Below are 23,052 nucleotides of genomic sequence, written 5' to 3'. Positions count from 1 at the left end.
TTCTACTTTTGGATCTGTTGTTTCTATAAGACTGGAACACATGTGTGTATGTTTTCCTCTTGTGCCACATAGCTGAGGCTCGACTCCAGAAGGCCATATGGGCCCTGCTGAGCTTCAGCCTGTTCCTCCTACAGCCCTTGGCCTGCTGGTCCACAGCAGCTCAGCACGGCTCACCTCAACACACACATTGCAGGGGCTGTCTGCCAGAACGCAATACAAACTAAAAACACAGACTCTGGTGTCCTTGAGTTTAAACATTCTGCGGCATTTGAAAGCATAATCATCCTGAAACAACTCGCCCATCTCCTTGTCCTGATGGACTTTCTGCTAGGTGTTTCTCTCATCTATGGAAGCCAATTTCTGCCACATACGGAAAAAAAGTAGGATGAATCATAATAATGGCATAAGAAGTCTATTATTACACTATTTGGACTTTTTACATTTGTAACTCAATAATTCTGACATAGCATCTCATGATTCAGACTTTTTGTCTTATCTGACTAGTATATTTTTAACTTGTATAGCTATTAGTCATAATTATATATTTTTGTAATAATTTTAACTTGTCATTATTATGATTTACCCACAGCATGATTTTGTGGTGGAAATTGGCTTACATGGTTATCACAATGGAAATAAATAATGACAAGAGTTGAAACTGACAGAAATTAATATTTATGACATTTAATATCAACATTGTCAAAAACTTGAATTTATTACCTAGATAAATCAATTATGACAAAAGTTTCACTTTTTATAACTTAACACATTTTTGACTTAAGCCAATTATAACATTCAGTGTCATATATTATTTATATTTGTACAGTTATATAATTATGATTTACCAAAGCATGATTTTTTTTCCTCATGTAGTTGAAATTACCTTTCCATCATACTGAAATAAATCACTTAAATAAATAACTTAAATAACTTTAGGTCAGATTTTGAAGCATTTACTCATTTATCACCAGGTGGTCCCTCATTAAGTTAATATATCAGTCTGGCAATAGTCCAGGGACCTGTTTGCAAAAAATATAATATTATGAAAATGAAATTTGAATCTTGCCAGACCTCACTCCTCCCTCAAATCAAACTTGGCAGATACAATCTATCGCAGGAGACATGAAAAGAACCATGAACAGAAGAGCAGAAAATAGTCCCTTTCAACGAAGCGAGGGGGAGGAGGGTTGCCATGAAGAAAAGGTCCACCAGGAGTGGTTCCTGTCATGCACTCGGGCCATGTGGAGTGGGGTGGGGAACCAGGAACAATGAAGACAGTCATACAGTGAGGCAAAACAAGGCCCAGATGTTTCCAATCAATTCCCTGTATGAGATAAGGTTTCATATGAAGCCATAGAGAAACATGCCTGATAAGATTATTTAACATGGAGGACTCTCAGTCTCTCCCCTTCTCTCATCATTTTTGACTGTACGCCCTCTTTCGTCGTCCAGTGTGGAAAGACTGGATGAACAAAACATCTAGGTGAGCCAAGTTCTAGTTCAGGGTGGGGGAGCTTGCACACACACACTAGACCAGATGTGTATTTAGGGATGGGCAAATGCAAGGTTAGAATGTGACTGGAGGAAAGGATTTTTATCCCTCTCATTGTTCTCAGGTTTGTTGGAGTCACTTGAAGCACTTTTAAACCTGATTTTTGCGAGCATGCGCAGAGCAAGGCTGCTTACTAAACGCATAGTTGAGTTTTCGTGAAAGATTCAGCTCATAGGGTCTGGTTGCACGAGTGGGTGAGGTCTCTCAGGCGCAGTTCATGAGAGTTTTGGGCTGTGATTTTCAGTGATATAGTGAACTTGAGGGCTGCAGAGCTCCTCACAGTGGACAGTCAATTACAATGCATAAAATGCCTCCACTGTACGCGCAATCCCGAGCAAGAGTCTCCGCCAACACTCTTCAGCGCCGGCGAAACACGCACTTTTAAAGGGAGTTTACCAAAACAGAAGAAAAGATGCCCTTCTGCAAGAGGACCGTAGTCCCTAAAGATGTGTGCAGAAGCGGCGGCAAGAGTCGCGGTGCGATGTTCACGGATCTGGTGGATGTGTGCGGCTTGACTCTGTGCGCGGTACTCCGGCAGCTGTCGGATTTATCCCGTCAGTCGGTGAGCATCCTGGAGGAGCTGGAGGGAGAGCTCGCCTCCATCTGCTACCGCTCCGGAGCTCTGGAGAATAAACTTATCAGCCTGCAGAAACACATCTCAGCACTGGCCACCAAGCCGCCGCTCAAACGTAGGAACTTTTCAGTACTCTTGCTGACTTATTGATGTGCGTGGATGACTTGTTTACTCACTTAATTGTCAAGTTCAAGGTCTTCTTAATTGATGTTTACATTCACCATGCAACATAAAACATCTCTTGACTTTCGTTCCTGGGCTGCTGAGCATATTTTGAGAACAATAGGCCTAACGTATTTATGAATTATAGAGGTATTGTGTTTAGTCTCTAAATGTAGGCTAGCTGCTTCTCCTCTGGCTGTAGGCTAATGTAAATATAGATGGAGGGATGATGGTCCATGGAAGGAGCAACAATGTTCTTTTGTTCACCACATGAACCTTGTGTTTATTTATTAAAACAACCCGTTGTCAAGATATTACCATGGTAAACTTTGGTTTCTGCAAATACATAGGCCTACCTTAGTTACGACAGTTATTTTTTCCTCTAAAGAATCCCAGGGTCAAATTTGACCCCCTCTGAAAAAATAAAAACGAAAATTAAGAATTCCCAAATTAAGGTAGGCTAGGCTAACATGCAGGTTGACCGTGGTGTTTTTTGTTTGTTTGTTTTTGGTGCCAAAGTAGGCAAAATACTTTTTAAATACAATGTAAAACCTACATTACCCTATTATAATATATTGAATATTGATGGAGTAACACCATTTGACTAAAAAGAAATGTTAAAGAATTTTGGGACACAATTTCTGCAAAGGTGTTGGTTTTCCTGGTTAATTTCTATCACTTTTGGCATTTCATAATATCTCACATATTTTATATCAAATTTCGCTATCAGTTAGTATATGGCCTAATTGCAAACAAACAAACAAACAAAAACAATTTCTTTTATTATGGCAGTAATTTTGTGTCAGTAGGCTACAGGTGTTTAGGAAAGTGCCTAAAGTTTTTTGTTGTTGTTGCCAACTTGCCATGTAGTGTTTTAGGAGAAAGTTCCATCATAGAGAACAATATCGTAATGTGCAATTTTAGAAAATCTAAAGATATTTTTGGTTCATACAAAATTAATTACATGCCAAAAGGTCAAAAGTCAGAACTGGTTCTGGAATTATACAGAAAACCTTTAATTTGATAAAACGTTTTAAATAGCTTTTTTATTGTATTATTTAGTCTTTCTGTAATTTGTCTAATTACTTTTTATGACCATTACCAGTTTTATATCATCAACAATAATTACCATGGTGTTTTGGAAACTATGGTTACCATAATACATTTATGTAAGAGAATAAATAGCTCTAGCATCTTTTTGTAGATTAATTTGTGACATGCTAGTTTTTACTATTATAACCGCTATAGTTAATATCTAGGCTGTGTTGGAGTGCGGGGAAAATGCTGTAAAATTGCAATTGTACATCACTGCCACAAAAATACTGAACAAACAAGAGATGGCCTTAATGTTTAAACAGAAGAAATCAGTGTCATTTGACACATCTATTCAAGTATTAGGATAATGAACAACACTTCTCTTCTTAATGAACAGTAAACAAATGCTTTGACCATACCACAAAGACTGTTTACCAACACATTCACACTTGGCTTTGTGTTTAACTTTCACATTACAATGCGTTGTTTTTAAATCTTTCCCATTTGCATTGGAGACGCATTTGGCATGTACTCCCCCTGACACCTCCCACATTGCTCTGCGCACTGACTGAATCAGGATAAACCCTGCCAACTTTCACCATCTGAAGATGTGCAGAATATTTCCTCTGTCCATTTCCTTTGTCTTATCAGAGAAAGCCTCTCTGTATTGTTTACCTTAACCCTGAGCCCGGCACATTTGGCAGAGTGCTGGAGTCCTTCTTTTCCTCCGTCCTTATCATTTTCCAGTGGCAGACCACAGTGGAAACAAAACGTGGAGATTATCCTCCAAGTTCAAGAGGAGATCACTGGTACTGTATTTGTTTAAAACTGTAATGGTGAAGCATTAGCAGTTTGAAACTCTGCCATGCTTTGACATGTTGAAGATAAATGATGTGGATCTCTGTATGTAGCGGATTCTTTGGCTGGGAACCTTCTCCACTGCGGTGTGGGGACAGAGGTCAGGTCCCTCTGGAGACTGTATGATGGGAACAGGAGGTGAAGGAGCAGACTGGACGCTTGTTTTTACAGTGATTGAACCAATTGCATTAAAACTGTCAGTTGATTCGGCTCTTCCTGAGTGAGTGTCAGTCAACTCCACTGATTACTGCCTCATTCCTCTGGCATTCATGTGAAAGTCACAAGACCACGTGTAGGTATGTGTGTGTTAAGGCAGAAAACCAAAGGAGTTCTGACCCTTAAACATGTTTTGGTTGTTTTTATGGGCTTTTTTTTGCCTTTATTTGATAGGACAGTTGTGGACAGACTGGGACTTGAACTTGGGTTTCCTGCTTACAAGGCTATGGCTCCAAACCTTCAAACATTTATCTCTGATTTTTTATAGTAAAGTAAATAATGAATCAGTAATTGGTAAATATTAGAGTTTTTGTTTAATTGATCTTTTTAGTCGATATAGGATATTGAATTGTGATTTGCTCATTTCCCATATTTTCACATCTAGATCACCAAATAAATCTTACTTAAATCTTTAAAAACACTAATAATTTTAAAACACTGTCATAGTCTTTGGCAAACCAGTTAAAATAGTTGATGTTAATTTTCATACTGTACTTTATCCACCACCTTATTTTGAAACGTGGAAGTAAGCTGTTTTCTGTGATAAGTGCAAGACTTCTGACTCATTAGCTGCTAAAAGAATAACAAAATGTAACAGTAAACGGTGAAACTTGCCCTACAAACCCATGTGTTTATCATTATGATAATTAATAAAATAATATACGCCTGGTTTCACAGACAGGGCTCAGATTAAGCCAGGGTTAAGCCTTAGTTCATTTAGGGCATTAGGTTTTTTAAACCACATAGGTTTCTCAACCATTTTAAGACAAAACTTTTCTGTTGCTTTTCAGTAAAAACAGCTCAAACATGCATTTCAGTCTAGGACTAGCTTAAAGGAGTAGTTCACTTTTGAAAAAACTTTTGCTGATAATTTACTCAACCCCATGTCATCCAAGATGTCCATGTCTTTCTTTCTTCAGTCGAAAAGAAATTAAGGTTTTTGATGAAAACATTCCAGCATTTTTCTCCATATAATGACTGTTTAAATGAAATGGGGGTTAAACAACACCAGACGATGAATAAGGGTCTTATCAAGCAAAACAATTGCTAATTTAATAAATAAATGACAAAGTTTAAGTTTTATAAGCTCAAATGGTCGCCTTGCTCTGTTCTGTGATGCACGTTCGTGACTCTCCTGTTCGAACTCGTTCATCAAAATGAATGAATCTTTTTCCGAGTCTTTTTGTTCATTCAACGAACGAATTGACTCAGAAAAAGATTCATTCATTTTGATGAACGAGTTCGAATAGGAGAGTCACGAACGTGCATCGCAGAACAGAGCAAGGCGAGCATTTGAGCTTATAAAACTTAAACTTTGTTATTTTCTTATTAAATGAGCGATCGTTTCGCTTGATAAGACCATTATTCGTCGTCTGGAATCGTTTAAAGCCCTTTGAACAGTTTGCAGTTTGCACTGAAACTGTCTTTTGGACCTTGAACCGTTTGGTTCCCACTGAAGTCCATTAAATGGAGAAAAATCCTGGAATGTTGTCATCAGAAACCTTCATTTCTTTTTGACTGAAGAAAGAAAGACATGGACATCTTGGATGACATGGGGGTGAGTCAATTATCAGCAAAAGTTTTTTGAAAAGTGAACTTCTCATTTAAGCCTTGTCTGTGGAACCGAGCAATAGAAATGTAATATATTGAATATAGTTATTCGCTATAGCATGAACATATTAAATAATAATATTTATTATCTGTGCATCCCTGCTTGCAAGAATTCAGTATCTCTGTAAGTTGATGACATCATTGTTTGACGAACATTAGTGGACTGTTCTTCCTAAGCACAACCAATAAGCAATTCGGAAGTTTTCGAAATGTACTCCTACATGAATAAACATAATTTATTCTGAGCTTTATGAGTTTGTCTCCCTTGCTGAACGTTTCATGCAACTGTGAATGGTTATGTGTAGAGTGTCATGGATCTGGTGCAGATTATGATTGTAAATCCTGAAGTGACTTTCATATTAATGTTTGAAGATTTATACAGACAGAACATCCCTGACTTTTAGAGGCGAAGTGTGAAGTCGAGCCATTGCTTTTTTTTCAGTGTCTTTTATAGTCTGCAAGATTAACTGGAATTTTAATAAGAGTGTGTGAGAGAGCAAGAGAGGATAGATGGAATGAGTGAGATTGAAGATCAGAGAAAGAGAAGATGGAAGGAGAAAGCGAGTGGGCCAGAGTGATCATGCTCAAAGACAAAGTAGCAAGTTTCAATTCAGCTTGAAATGCAAAAGAAACTTGTCTTATTTTTGCTCCCTTGGACTTGCCTCCTGAGTTGCCATAGAAATTATCCCTTTGCTTTAAATGAATGCCTTTTCATTTCATAAACTTAATGTCATCACCTTATTATGACACCAAGCACAAAATGAATCACCTTGTCTGGAAATAAATCCAACAGTTGCTCAACAAGTTGAAGAGCTTCCACCTCCAGAAACTCAGTCTGTTTCTTTCTACCTTTAATGTGCTCCTCGTTTCTTGGGCTAGCGGCTAAGAAGAATCGACACTGAAGATGTATCGCAGCTGTGACAAACTCCATAACTTTGGTTGTGTCTGTCTACCAGATGCCTGCAGACATAACTGGAGAAAAATTCAGCTCTAGCACATTCTCTCAAGCCAAGGTTGTGCTGTTCAGACTTTTTGTGTGTGTTTTTATGTTGAACATATGTAAGTCACTGCTCGCCTTTCCTGTCCTGGCGTCCCATCTCTAGGCAGTTGTGCAGCTCTTGGCGAGAAAGTGTTTGGCTCTGAGACTACACCATAGAGAGTGTGTGTAATACACTACAGTCCGTCCAGCTCTTACTATGACACAATAGTGTTGTAATGTAGCGGAGGTCGACATGCTTTTGGCCCCCTGACACACTAAAACATTACTAAAACAGAACGCTTTGGCTTAACAGTATAGTGTTACAAAATTCACTTGAACTTATAGTGTACTTCAAACCTTAAAAGTATACTTTTAGAAAAAAACTTGAATTGCAGATAGTAAAATGTTGAAGTATAATATTAAAATACACTTAAAGGCCACTTAAGAGACTTTCATTAACACTGAAATAATGTTACTTAAAAGTCGGCATGAAATCAAATTTGACAAAACTTCTTTTTACATGTAATACTGTAATGTTTATTATAAATAATTTATCTGTGCACTTTATTATTTTTTAAAAATTGATGTACCCTTATAATCTTTAATCAAAGACATTACCCTGCCCTCCCCCATCGAAACGACTTCTCTTCTATTTCGGTCACGTGGAATGACGAAAGTGTGCGGCCAGATCCGATGAGGGTGCGGCTATCGGTGAACCGCCTCTCAGAGAATCGCATTCAAATCTGCCTCCATTTTGTATGCAACGCCCAACCTTCAGCAATCCAATCAATTCCTGAAGGACGAAATCAAGCCCTGCCCTACATTTTTTTCCCCTAATTTTAGAAGCTGTTTCACTCGGATATACGTCACGACAAGGAAAAAATGACAATCTCAACTTCCGTTTCACGCCGACTTTAAAGTAAATTTTCATTCACAATGTTTTAATAATCTTTCAAGTACTCTTTTTAAAAGAATGCCAAATTGTACTGTTTCACAAGGGTACAATGTGTTAGCTGTGCCCATTACTCAATATTTTACATTTTCATTCTTGACATTAATATGTTTTGAAAAGAGGCTGGAAAATGTCACACACAATATTCACACACTGTGTGAATCCTATTATGTGTTTACTCTGTCTTCTCCTTTAAGATTCCTATCGAGAGAGAGAGAGAGAGGAGCTACATTTCCTCTGGGCCTTGATACACACACACACATATCCCAAAGCCACTGACATTTGAAAAGTGTTTGTGTGAAGTTAAGCAGCTGTGTACTGTTGCATCACACTGTAATGTATTTCATCATTTCCCTCCTCGTCTTTGAGTATGATTAAACGTAACTATTGTGAAAAGCTGTGCAAAAGCATCTGTTTATGTGTGAAGGTAGCTGGAGATGCACCAGAGCTATCTATACCGTCTCAAAAACCATCCACAAGCAGACTGAAACTATTAGCCACTTGTTACCATGGCAACCAGACAACAGGTCTTCTTTTATGAGTATACTGAGCATTAGCTTTGACTGAAGTGACCTCATGTTAACTCAAAGGGGGAATAATTCTTGGTCATGTTGAACTGTGATAGATCCGTATATAGCAGCTGCTATTACTACGGAGACATTTCAGACTGGGATTTGATTGGAGGAGATCTTTCCAAGCAATGCTGTTTTACATGTTGTGCACATTTAGTCTCAGTCTCTGTTCATGGTCTCAGCAGCAAGCAGCCAAAGAAAACAAAATCCCTCTGTTTATACTGTATGGACTTCAGCTGACCCACCACTCACAAGCATGAGATAATGAGGATGAATAAACAGGGCAGTGCTCGAAATGTCACAGTGCCTTTTTTATAAACCATCTGCATCTACACCTGGTGCTGTAGTGTTTTATCAGCACACAATGACTTAACAAGGAAACAATCGATATTTAGTTGGAGAATGGCTCCTTGTCAAGATCAACAAATGGCCTGAGCCTGGCAGTGTTGTAATAGGTGAGAAATGATTTCCAGATGTAGGGGAGCAAGTGGAGTGGCTTATAGGAGAGGAAAAACGTGGAAGAACAAAAAAGAAACCAAATGAATAGAAACGCTGTAAGATCCATATGATACACATTTGTTTTACTGCTAAACCTTAACAAATTAAATACAATACTCAGAGAATTTGAGTAAATCCAGTGCCTTATAGTAGCTAATCTCTTTAACAGTAGTTATTGGAGTCGTCATTGTGGTGATGAGTGAAGACTGCGGTAAGGACAGTACAACATCCAATCAACCAATCAGGTTTAGGCTTACAAGCAGGATTAGGTGCTTCTATATCAGTGTTATTTCCCACGTCATTTCTCACTGATTTTAGGAATAGGTTCGGCTAGGGTTAGGTTTAGGGGTAGGGATAGGGTTTTCAGACAGTAATGTTGTTCCAGGATCAAAATGTTGATCCAGGATAATGTCTTACTTGGTAAAATCCCGGATAAGACCCGGTTTGGTGAAAAAACAAGTCTATAATCAGAAACTTTGTTGGTCTGGTTCTTAAGGGAACACCTGGGGAAGCTGCTTGGTACACTTTACGCGGCACACACTATCCTACAAGCTGTCGTCATCACTTTCACCCTGACTGCTTTCCTCACCATCTTCTTTTCCCTCAAACATAGTAGATAATGATGATTTTATTAACATTAAAGACAGGGTAGGCAGGTTTTTTCTAAAATTTGTTTAAACTTTCGATTCTGACATGATGTCACTACATGCACTGCGCTCATCTACTCTCGGCGCTGGTAAACACGTCCCCCAGCCCCTATTGAGTTTGATTCGGTAACGAGATAGTCAACCGATTGCACGCATGTGGGCAGGTCCAGTAGCAGTGGGGTGGTGTCCATAGTAGTAAGGGAGAGTTGCCCAGCCAATCATTGCATTCGTTCCGAAGGAAAAGATTAGCTGTGTTTATTACAGCCCTGAGAGGACACTCGATTTTTATACTCTCCTTATTAGAGTATTTACTATTAGACTATTATATTAAGTATAAATACTTGTATGTGTGCAGTACACTCTAAAAAATGCTGGGTTGTTTTAACCCAATTTTGGGTCAAATATGGACAAACCCGAAATGTTGGGTTAAAAATGTAATGTAAAAATTGAACCCAACGGCTGGGTTAGTCCATATTTGACCCAAAGTTGGGTTAAAACAACCCAGCATTTTTTAGAGTGTAGGTTTTGTGGGTCCATGGATTCTGTGTCTGTCCCATATTCCACTCTGAGAAATCTGGTCACCCTACCCGGCCCTCCCATCTGTGTCTGGCGACTGATTACAATTTTCATTATGTTCATAATTACATTATATGTAATTTACACTTTATAATGACCATTAATGCTTGTTTTAGTTTGTTTATGTATTAGCATAGCATTCATATACACAATTAGCCTGATAGCTTAGCTTATACTTTATGCATTTACCCTTACATGCATTCACAACAATCTTTAATGTAATTTGTTAGTTTGTAAGTTTGTATTTTTGAACCACATACTACCTAATCACACAATAAGTGATGAGAACAAATTTTGAAAATGTGATGGCATTGTTTAAAATACATAGAGCATAGTGTTTACAGTGTGTCATGTTCAATGCTGCACAGTGCTACTTAGGCTTTTAATTGTATACTTAAGCCTTGGATATACATACATCATTTCACACTTGTCAAATTAGAAAATGGATTTGCACTGCTTTCAACCCCTGGGGTGTGAATCTCTGGAGTATCGTTACCACTGCTCTGAAGCTAAAAGGGTACAATGTGAATTACATTAATCCATAACAATTAAAGCCCAAATTGTATTAATAAAACTAGAGTCTACTTAGTTTTTTGTTTTCTTGTGAGTTGTACCAAATATCTCAGCTCTGTACGGGCAGGTTCATCAGTGTGTTCTGGAGAGAGAGGTGTCAGAGTTTAATAAGAGAACAGACAGTACCAGCGCTGAGGCTCACACTGAGTTTTAATTCTGGTGACATAATGAGGACCGTATGTGTGAACGCACCCCCGTGCTGTGCAGCGCTACAGGCCTCGTGCTCCACCCAATCCACACACACACACACACCTGCTTGGTCGCACTGTGTAAACATTTCAAGGATTATGTCTTTTAATTATAAAGTCATCACAGCATGATAATGCTTTAAAAGTGACTTTGCACCGAGAGTGCAATGATTTTGTTTAGTGGTTTTTTATTCAACATCTCTAGCCAAATCACCAAACCCACATTCCTCTGGTGGGTCCAGCGTGTTTCATGTAAACGGGTTCCAATGGCCACTAATTTCCAGTCTTTGGAGCACTTCCGACCACAACACAAACACAGGGAACAGAGGCGGATACCATCACATCACTCAGGATGCCAAATTCTACTGTGAATTTAGCGTGAAAGACAGAGGCTTGCTCTGTCCTTCAGCCAGACACCATGAAGTGTGTAAAATTGTATTATTACTGCCAGTGTTGCGATAAATTCAGGTGACAGGATGTGCCTCGGTTTTAAATATATGATTTTATATTTCCTACTTGGTTACTGTTCTAAACTTATGGAAGGGTAAATCAGCTTTGATCTGTTGCATGATTTATGCTTTATTACTTGTTTTGTTAATCAAGATAATCTTCACAAATGAACACAACATTTATGATTTTTGAAGCCTGAATACAATCTACGGAAGTAAAAAGCAAAAGTTAGGCTATAAACTAATTACACCAGTCGCATGACTTAAATCTCAACTCCATTAATCTTCTGAAAACCAGAAAACAAGATTTATACAAGCTAGAAAATTTGAGTTATAATAGTTTGCGTGAGCAGGATTATAAACACAACAAGGATGTAAAAGTGGACTAGTGAGTAGATGATTTCACCTGTTCAATGTGATGATTTTTAACAACTTTTTGTAGTCCTATTTAGTCGCTTGTTAGCAAACACCTTTTTCGAGACATGTGAAAGCTTAAAACGTGAAATTATTTTAAGCTAGTGCTTGCCATAGAACATTTTTCAGGATTTTAACCAAAAACTCACTCAGAAACCAAAAATGCTCACTAATTTTCCAGCTTTCCTGCAGCACTTTTTTTTATATCTGTTGATGTCCTGCTGAAATTGAATTAGTGGACTGCAATTGCACAGTCTAATGTTTGGCACGTGCTCATGATGGTTCATGTTTCTGCATGTGAACAGGTGATTTCAGTGATTTTCTATTGGTGGATCACAACAAAATAGAGTGAGCTTTACTCTGATAGAGAAAAACAATGCTAAATGGAAATAATAAAATGCAACTCACCATATAATTATGTATAGTTTAAATCAATAGCTCTGGGGGAGATCATCTTCATGTTGTTTTTAATATCAAAGGCTGTGCGTCCAATCAATCTCAAAGTAAAAAATTGTCTGTCACATGATGGAAGTAGTCGAATTAGGCAGATGGCAGTTTGGACAAATGTAATAATAACAAACTATGAACAAACTATGCAAGGTAAAATGAGGTTTGTTTGTTTTTTACCACTGTATTGCATCACTATTTGATGTCCGATGTAAAATCCTTTCTGAAACAAAACCATTTGAGAACTGCTTATAGATGTTGTAGATGCATCAGCACATGATGCGAGAAAAGCAGGTGTTTCATAGGGGTGATACAGTGTGAATGTGCTGTTTGCTTATTTTCAACAGTGTTGCCGTGTGTGTGTGTGTGTGTGTGTGTGTGTGTGTGTGTGTGTGTGTGTGCATTGATTTGAGGCTGACGCCGCAGAATGTGCTGCAGTGAGGATGGAGAGCCACCAAACTGATGAGAGAGAGCGAAAGGGAGAAAGTGTGAAAGAAAATGCAGCTGCATCCTCTCGTTCTGACTCACTGTGAACTCCTGTGTTAGGGGTGTGTGTGTGTGTGTGTGTGTGTGTGTGTGTGCTCAGAGTATGACGCCATACGTGAGGGAAAACGCACATTCCTGACTTGTCATTTATTCAGCATATACAACTTTACAGAGCATCTGTGGGCAGGGTGTGTGTTGTCGGACTCTACAGTGATGCGTTGGAGGAGACGGAGGTCTCCGGGACAGGGCAGGCAGGGGGAAACGGAGGCGCCGTTCACCATGCCCTTCTTCAGAGGTAACAAAGCTATTAGTGTGCTCATCATTGCATTACTGTAGGTGATGCCGTGTGATATCTGAAGGCACTTTGCATGATTTGTAATGTTCGGTGCATTGCCGTGTGTTTGCATGTGTACGTGTTGTAGTTTAACGTGCTGTTTACTGATGTGCTGCAGTCTCAGGTAAGCATTCCATAAGGCTTGCTCAGTGTTTACACACACACAGTTTACTATTCAGCCAACTCATTAGCTGTAAAATAAAAGTTATATATTAAATTTTTATATTATATATTGCTGTATATTATTTCATATTTTAATTTAGTTTAGTATTTTTATTTAATTACATAATTATAATGAACATATTCTTTATAAAGATATTTTCCCTGGGAAAAAATACTTGTACTGTTAATTGTAATAAATTAAAATTAATTAAAAAATAAATAAAAAATAATATATATATATATATATATATATATATATATAAAGCTATATCAATCAATTACAATATATATATATAGAGATATTGTAATTGATTGATATAGCTTTTACACAGTTCTGAGAAGTTTCACATACCTTGAAAATGTTGTCAGTGATGCAGTAAGGCCAAGAAATGTTTTAATTGCACATTTGATTCGACAGTATCTAGCATGGAATGGTGGTGAGTCTTTCCTCCATCTCTTACATATGTTAAAGGGTTAGTTCACCCAAAAATGAAAATTCTGTCAGAATTTACTCACCCTCATGTTGTTCCAAACCTCTATGTGTTTATTTGCTCTGCTGAACACAAAGGAAGATATTTGGAAGAATGTTTTAATCAAACAGATCTCTATGGTAGTCAATGGGGAATGAGATCTGTTTGATTAAAACTGTCCTCCAAATATCTTCCTTTGTGTTCAGCAGAACAAATAAACACATAGAGGTTTTGAACAACATGAGGGTGAGTAAATACTGACAGAATTTCCATTTTTGGGTGAACTATCGATTGAGAGCTGGTATATTGGTCTCACGTCTGCACTCTCAGTCTACTGTTTATCAGCCAGCCAGGCCTCAGAGTTCTGCTCACTGACTCAACATCTGCAATTCTTTTCATACTTGCGTTGTGGAATAAAACAGATAGAAAGCAGCAGAATAAAGCAGAGCATTGAGCTGTACCCTCTGGGCATGGGACATGGAGACCTTCAGCTCCAATCATCATATGACACTATCAGATGGGAGTATTGCAGCCCAAACTGATTTTTTTTTAGTTTTTCATGTGTTCACTCAGTAATGGACTGAATTGTTCATGTGGGTATTTATCTTTGGTTCGATTAAGCCATTTGTGAGTGAGTACATTTGTTTGGTCTATATGTTTAAACCTCAATAGGGCTGAGAAACGTGTTTTGATCAGTTTAGATGTTTGTGTTTTGTAGACACTGAGAGACGATTTGGAGAACAGGATGTTTTTGGCTTTCTGGGTGAGATTCTTGCATTTCATTTGATCCATATTTCATGAAATAGGGTTCTCAAAGTCTTCTGATTGCGGTCCAGGCAACGGCTCCAGAATGTTGAAGAGCTGAGATGCTCTTTCATTCTCCCTGTTTGTGTTGCTGGATGAGATTAAAAGAGAACTTTAGCGTCTGGTTAGTGCTGTGTTTTTTTATTATTAACTCAAAACAGACGGTTTCGTAATTGGTGGTTTCTGCAGACACTGTTGTTATTCATTGATAGGATGTTTTTAATGGAATTTAGCAGCCAGGTTTCATTAGAAGTTATAGGTCATTACCTATTGTCATCATTATCCATTGTGATTCTGTATATCCACTGTAATTTGGATTCTTGATCACATAACAACAACAGGCTCACTCACTACTACATTTTTTTTTTAGTTTATTAGAGTACCCATGGACCACAAGAGAGAAGAAACAGATGTACACTACTGTTTAAAAACAAAAGAGAGAAATTTAGCAAGGATGCAGTAAAGGAGTAGTTCACTTTTTAAAAAACCTTTTGCTGATAATTTACTCACCCCCATGTCATCCAAGATGTCCATGTCTTTCTTTCTTCAGTCGAAAATAAATTAAGGTTTTTGATGAAAACATTCCAGAATTTTTTCTCCATATAATGCTCTTCATTGGGAACCAAACGGTTCAAGGTCCAAAAGACACTTTCAGTGCAAACTGTAAACTGTTCAAAGGGCTTTTAAGCGATTTCAGACGATGAATAAGGGTCTTATCAAACGAAACGATCGCTCATTTAATAAATAAATAACAAAGTTTAAGTTTTATAAGCTCAAATGCTCGCCTTGCTCGGTTCTGTGACGCACGTTCGTGACTCTCTTGTTCAAACTCGTTAATCAAAATGAACGAATCTTTTTCCGAGGCAATTCGTTCATTTTGTTCGTTGAATGAATGCTTTTGGACCTTGAACCGTTTGGTTCAAAAACATTTCATCAAAAACATTAATTTCTTTTCGACTGAAGAAAGAATGATATGGACAAAAGTAAACTACTCCTTTAAATTAATCAGAGGTGACAGTAGTAAAGACTTTACAAAAAAAAAAAAAACTTTCAAATAAATGCTGTTCTTTTGAACTATTCATCAAATAATACTGGTATAATAGTAAAATGGTTTCCACAAAAATATTAAGCAGCACAACTGTTTTCAACATTGATAATAATAAGAAATGTTTATTGAGCAGCAAATCGACATGATGGGTCATGTGACACTGAAGACAGGAGTAATGGTGCTGAAAGCTCAGCTTGGCCATCACAGGAATAAATTGCATTTTAAAATATAGTAAAATAGAATATTTTAAATGAAATAATCTTACTGTTTTACTGTATTTTTTATTTTAAATAAATGCAGCTTTGGTAATTGGTAAGCATAAAAGACTAATTTCTAAAACATTACAAAATCTTACAGACCCCACAATCTTGAACGGTATGTCAATACATTCAAAACGTCTTTCGAGTGAATATTGGATTAAACATCACTAGGCATTTTTGTCATATTCAAGTAAACCAGCATACCTTTAAGTAACAGAAAGGCTTTGGCTGCTCTGAATTTTGCAGGGAAAGTAGGTTATGTAGTCTGGGACCATTTCTTTACTCAGTTTAAGTCTTCATAAACACTGAGGTCTGGCCAGATCTGTGGCAATGCTTTGAAAGGATTTTACAGAGAATAACAGTGTTTTGAATCTTTAAATGTTTCTGGTAGTATTTAAATGAGTGAGGTAACTAGGCATGGCTTGGAATTAGATTATATATGCGGTTCAGGAATTGTGGTTGTTCAACTTCTTGAATTCCTCATGTTGTGCTAAGGTAAAATAAGATACTTTTTTGCCCTCCTGACTAATGGCATTAGCTCATATTTGGCAGATGTAACTCAGCGCTAACCCCAGCGTTTGTTGTTAACATTGTTTATTTTTAGAGGTAACCGCTGAGTGTTCTGCTGCCTTACTGCCATGCTACGACATTCACGGGCATGCTGGGATACTTAAATCCCCAGGCCTGCTGTCAAGAAGACTCAATAGTGTGTGCCCAGTGTGAGTCTTATAGCAGATTTGTGGATTCTTTTATCGTGATTAATATTTAGATAAGAAAAAAAGCATCCTGACAGGAAGGCAGATCTGAAAACACGTCTACAGGGAGTCTGAATCATCTGCTCTTAGTTGGAAGTTTGGTCGTTCTCTCTCCATGGAAACAGACGGAGTGACTTTCAGAAAGTCAATAGGATGGTCGTCTGATGTGAAATCACCTGGTGTGAAAAAATTTCAGTAACCGCATTACATGCCTGATGTCTCCATGTTGTCTACATTAACGAACGTCAAGAGCCAAGTTGTGAACACTCATGCTTGTAATTACATCACCTTCCACTTTAAGCTCCGCCACTCTTCACTTTCCCCTCAATTCGCTATGATGTCATCCTCTCCATTTTGTTTTCATTGGTTTTTCATTCCTCAGTGAGTTAGCACTGATCAAGTATCTGGTTGAATAAGTGTGTAGATGGCGTGCCTATGTTTTACTGTATTATAGTGCTGATGTGGAAACGCCTCTATAACTTACGAGTGGGGGGTGAGAGCGAAGGTATAGAACGAGAGTCAAGAAACGGTGCTGATGGCCTGGCCCCACTTTCCAGGCAGGAAATGAGCACCGTGTGGATTGTGCAAGTCGTGTGTCTTTTTGCACGTGTGTTTGTGAGGCTCCAAGGCGCAAGAGGTGCATGGGCGTCCCCCGACGGCTCGTAATGCTCAGCAGATGTTTTCCACCTTCCATGTTCGTATTAATCCAGTCATGTGGACAACCAAGAAGCAATCTTTTCCGATACAGCTCTCTCTTTTCCAGCACAAAACAACCCATTGCTCCATTCTCACAGCGTTGATAGTTATCTCAGCTAGGCGGCCATTCCAGAGCAAATAGCGTTCTCTCCATATTTCTCTCACTCCCTCTTATTTCCCTATGTGTCTGCACTCCATTGTTCCATTATCTCAAATATAAACCTGTTCCAGCTATCGAATTGTTGCTGAAGTTTGCCCAGTGGTAAATAACCCTTTTAGAGCAGATGAAGTCCTCAATATCAATATGGTCTGCAGCAAATTACGGGTATTTATTTTTTGTAACAAGTCCATCAAGTTTCTTCACTGTTCGCTTTGTTTACATTCTCCAAGAGAGTTGAGGCAGAGGGCGCGAGGGGCACCAAATCGCTTTTTCAGAATCGCCTTTTCGTTAAATACTGTTCCAAAATGAGTTTTGTTTATTTTGGATAAGAGGAGAGAGTTGACCACCCAGTGTAAAGAGAATATGGAAACGTTTTTGTCCGTACACTAGAGGGTTTAAATTGATTTGGACGCGTGTCATTCTCTTTAAAATGTTTTCGTCTTTGTGATGGAATGAATTCATAACCATGTTGGGTTTTTTTTGCCTCAATACGTTCCTTTCATTCCGCTCATCCTTTGAGTCTGAATCTTCGTGCTGGCTGCTTGTCCTGGCACATGCAGGCTCATCTTGGATGCTGCAGGCCCACATTAGGAGCTTTTCCCTGACCACACACACCTCTCAATGGTGTAGAGGCCAAGCCCTATTCTTGCTGGTTAACCCAACTCAGCTTCTTATATCACTGAAAATATATTTTCACTTCTGCAGGGGAACAGTGGAATCACTCAGTGCAAGTGAGTCAGTCATATTGATAAAGCACAATTAAATGTTTATTCGCTGTTCTTTTCTTTTCAGATGATGTAAATATAATTCTTCACTGCTGCAGAAAAAATAAATCATGACGATACTTATTAACCCACCAAAAAATATGCGTGTGTGTACATTTGGCTGCGTTTTTTGATAAAAAAAAGTTAAAACAATAATATTTTAAAACATTATTACAAATTAAAATCACTTTTAAATAATTTTATGTATTTTAAAATGTAATTTATGCCTAATTTTCACCAGCTATTATTTCAGTCTTTAGTTTCACATGAAATTATTCTAGTATGCTGATTTGGTTCCCATTTCTTATCAATAACTTTTTTTGAATAGAACGTTCTTTTAAATAGAAATATTTTGTAACATTAGAAATGTCTTTACTGTCACATTTGATCCTTGTTAAATGAAACTATTAATAAAAAAATATATATATATATATAAAAATATCCATCTTACTGACTCCCAAACTTTTGGCTGGTAATAGTTGTTAGAGCTCATGGTAGACCAGGAAGATACTTGATAAAACCTTGCAGATAATTTGTTTAAAGTTACACTGCCTCTGAGTGTGAAATGAGTGTTGTGTTTATATTTGTGTCACTCTTCTTGCATGTGTGCAATGTTGCGGTCTCAATTATATCTTTATTGTGGAATCTCTGACTCGCACACAGATCAGTGTTAGATTCAATGGTGGTGACAGAGGGTTATGTGAGTGGGTGTGTGGGAAGGAAAGGCCTTTTTCAATATGCCTTCTGGCTGGTTTAAGGGACAGGCACACACACACACACACGCACACACACACGCACAATAAAGAGCATCACTTAGCATGTGCTCCATTAGCTGTAGGTCCGAGTGAAGTGTTTAGTATCATAACATAATCAGTATCGAGTGTGTGTGCGAGCGTTCATGCATGCGTGTGTGCGTGTGTTTGTTTGGACCCATGAGGAATATGTATTACATGAGTGCTGTTGCACTGTAATTTAACTGTTGCAGTGAGTAAGTGTGTCAGCACAATAAGCAATGGACGAACTGGTTTAGGTAAATACTGGAGAACCTCCAGTGGAATGTAACCTATCATCTTAAATTCTCCAGAAACCATCTCACTAAATGCGTGCCACAGCTCAATCTTGATCTGCACTCATAAACTCACGATTGCATTTCACAAAGTGCATGTTGACTTTTCTCTATATTGATAAATGGATCGATCAACTTTTCCCCCAAAATATTTTTAGTGAATAAATATTGAGTAAATTAATGTTAAATCATACAAACAACATCGGAGCCCATTGACTTCCTTCATTTATTTCTCTTCTCTTACAGGTTTGGAAGAACATTAGCGTGAGTCTATGACAGAATTTTTGGAGAAAAGGGCACTACTTAAAATGCTTATTTTGCGTTTTTTTTTTTTTAAAGAAACATTCAACCTGTCAATAAAACGGTGAAATGATTCATTTCAAATGAGTCATTTGGATGTTCTCTTGAGAACCACTGATCTAGAAGCAGTTTGAATCAGTCCTGCTCAAACACTCGTAATTACAATCACATGATGCCTCTGTGGACCAGTGTTTGAATTCTCAAAAACAGCTTTGCACTTGAGCAGTCCAAATCATTAAAATCACTATTTCTATGTGTTAGAAAGAATGAGACCAAATCGTACACATATTAAAGCAGAAGAAATAAAATATAATTCTTCTGAGAAAGTATGAATCACTGGTTTTGCTCATCTGGTTCTGGTTGGGAAAGAAAGGGAGGTTGGGAGATGGATATAGGAGGAGGGAGAGTGTCTGACAGACTTAATTGAGTTTATAGGCAGTTGAGACAGAGATAGTGGCATCTTTATATACTGGAGAACAGATCAGCCCAGTGCTTAACTGAAAGACAGGCCAGCTGGAAGCCTATGCACAGCTCAGTCAAAGAGTCACACCACCTCTATGTGTGTGGAGGAGGTCTAACTCCTCCTCTCGCTCGCTCTCCCCAAACTTGTGGGTCCTATATATACAAAACGGTATGTGTATATGTGTGTGCAGGCCTGAGTTTATAGCCTATATGTGTTTGTCTTACTATTGGGCTTTTGTTTAGCTGCATCTGTTGATCCTTGTGAACAGGTTAGTCCATTTGTTTGCATATTTGTCATCTGTATACGTGTGTGTGTGTGTGCGTGTTCTTGTTCTTTTCATATCTGCAGTATATAGACTCAATCAGTGTTGCAGCTCTGATTTGCTGAAATGTGCTGAAAGCAGTATACAGACTGAAATCCACACACTTGTGCATTATTTAAGGTTATGTTTTACATTGTTGAGCATGAGTTTATTGATTTAGAGGCTGACTCAGATTTGTGAGGTGTTGCATGATTGATGGATCAATCACTGTTTAACAGTCTTTGGTTTGTTGTTTCTTCAGCGCGGTTCATCTGTCCATCAGTCAGTTTTGTGGGCGGGATTAGGACACTAGAAGCATTCCTAGAAGCAATGAACAATGGCCATGTAAACAGCAGGTGTGTGTTTATATACACCTAAGGGCTCAACACTAGTGCCAACCGCTGATATGTGGATGTTTTTAAATGACTTCTCTATTTCTCTCATACATTACCTTCCCATTCTGCCCTCCATTCTTTTAGTTTGACTGCTTCAGTGGCCATTTGTTGATTAGTATACAGAATAAATACACTTTCCTCGCTGTCTTTGCTGAAAGCAGCATCCTCCCGACACGCATTACTCTCTGTGAAGCCCTTCAGAGCTTTGATAGTGTTGTGTTTTACTGCTTGGCTTCCTGAAAAAAAAGAAGAAGCTCAGTTTGAATCAGTGACAGGGACATCTCTTAGGATATGAACAGCATCTATCATTAGAGAAATGGATGGTTGTGTTTAAAAATGCCCAGTAGAATTGTTGCATTGTTTCCCCTGTTTGGATACACTTCGGTGCCACTAAATAGTTAATCTTTGTACTTTTCTTCTCCATAGAAAGTCAAAACGTTTCCGTAATCCAAGCCATTTAGTGTGTACAATTAGGATTTGTTCCCCCAAAATTGCTTGCTATTGTGCATTCATCTCTTAATAAATGTTTCATAGATGTTCTCCTCATAACAACGCCTTGATTAATGGGAGATTAAAAAAAAATTATTTCATGCATCATTTATACACTTATACCTCAGTTTTATGCTTCAAAAGAATACTTTCAGAAACATGTAGCAATGAAATAGATGATATTAAAAACAAATGATTTGACATCATTGTGAACATATTCATGAATTAATTGTGAGGACTCTTTTAGGACTCTAATTTACTGAGAAATCTGTTCTTTGGAGGAGACTAAATATTTGAACATTTCTGCTGGAGCACGTGCAGTTCTATTCACCTCCACTAGAGGGAATAACAACATTGCTTATCACTGCTTTGAACTCTTTGTGGTCTGCCTAAATTTGCCCTACTCGTGTCCTTTTAACTTTGTTATGATCTTTATTTTAAATCTCTGCATAATTAAACACCTGGTGTAACCAATGGGTGGTTTACCCTGCTATATTTGTAAAAGCTGTAATGTACAGAGAGATCGGGTGAACGACAGACTCAATGACATAGCTGACAACTTTTGAGTTTAGCTTGGAGGGAGACCTTTCCCTGGGTGGGGTCTCTGCCGTGCGCGCGCTACGCGGTTTGTAGCACAGTCTCTGGCTCGCCCTAGCTAGATTCCGGGAGATTTTAACTAATTTTCGACATAACTAGTCGATCATGAGTGGGTCAACAGGTACATACATAGATAAACTCATCTTCCATGCATTTGACCGACCAGGTTGACAGACACTTCAGCGTGAGAAATCGGGGGTGTGACGTGTGAAACCAGTCAAATGCGTGTGTCTCACGGCCACGGCCAATGCGTGAGAGTTGGCAGCTCTGCTTGGAAAGAAGCCCTTTTTACAGAGAGAAAGATTATGGTGCCTGCACTGCTGTTTACAGTGTGGAGAGGAAGACAAGAGAGTGAGAGGCAGAGAGAATTTGCCCTAGTAGGATATAGGTTGAAGTAGAGGGATTGAGTTTTTCCTTCCTTTTAAGGGATTATAAACCAGAATGTGGGGTTGTGCATGGAATTGTATTGGAAAGTGTATTTTAATACTGTATTTAATAGTCTTGCCATGAGGAATGCAGAAGAATGATGTCATGCATGCACACATGCTCATTATTATGTATATGTACACAGTGTCTGCAAGCATGCATTCACATTTTGGTACCAATAACATAACAGGAAATGAGAGAGATTATGCTACTTTTGTCCCCTCTTCTCTTTCCTCTAGTATGGCTCTTGGGATTTGGAAAGATAAGACGCAGTTCTACATCAAAAGCTGTCCAAGTTGCGGCTCCAACTGTTGTGCTGTTTGTAGAGGACTGTGCGAACCAGTGGCGTGCAGTTAGTGCTGTTCTGAAACGAGGATGTTTTTTTAAATGTAAATTCATCTTCCAGTTACACTTAATGACGACACTTTTTCACGTTAAATAAATAAGCATTTTTTGCACTATCAAGAAAACAACAACAACAATCAATACAATTTTTTTTCCCAGTATATTTCCAGTATTTAAAACTAGGCATGTGACGGTCTCAAATTTACACGTTGTGATAATTGCTGAAGCTTTTATCACAGAATACGGTATTATCACGATATTGAAATAAGTTGCAAAAAAAGTGTTGTCATAGTGTAACAGGTTTAATAACTTTTCTTGTAACTAAAAGAACTGAACATTTAAATACAATAAAGCACAAAAATCTATAGTAAACAAATGTTTTAAACAGATTAAAGTGCAAGAGATGGGTAACATTTTACAATAAGGCC

The 23,052-nt window shown here is 38.1% G+C and overlaps 1 protein-coding gene across 4 annotated transcripts in view; it reads left to right on the top strand.

Annotated features, from left to right (window-relative positions):
• Window positions 1-1,610: 1,610 nt before the first annotated feature.
• The window catches only part of nhsl2 (NHS-like 2), a 79,340-nt gene continuing 57,898 nt past the window's right edge, over window positions 1,611-23,052 (top strand). For 3 of the 4 annotated variants that reach the window (XM_039668807.2, XM_039668803.2, XM_039668802.2), the window contains exon 1: window positions 1,611-2,241. In XM_039668807.2, coding sequence (XP_039524741.2) covers window positions 1,965-2,241 — 277 coding nt within the window. In that variant the 5' untranslated portion in view covers window positions 1,611-1,964. Of the gene's footprint in view, window positions 2,242-12,740; window positions 13,085-23,052 lie in introns of those variants that run through there. The other variant, XM_039668805.2, reaches the window with a different exon arrangement.

The sequence above is a fragment of the Pimephales promelas genome, chromosome 1 (assembly GCF_988280905.1).
Source record: "Pimephales promelas chromosome 1, fPimPro1.hap1.1, whole genome shotgun sequence".
NCBI classification, from domain to species: Eukaryota; Metazoa; Chordata; class Actinopteri; order Cypriniformes; family Leuciscidae; genus Pimephales; species Pimephales promelas.
Note: the sequence above shows the minus strand (reverse complement) of the source record. Positions and strands in the feature narration are given on the sequence as shown.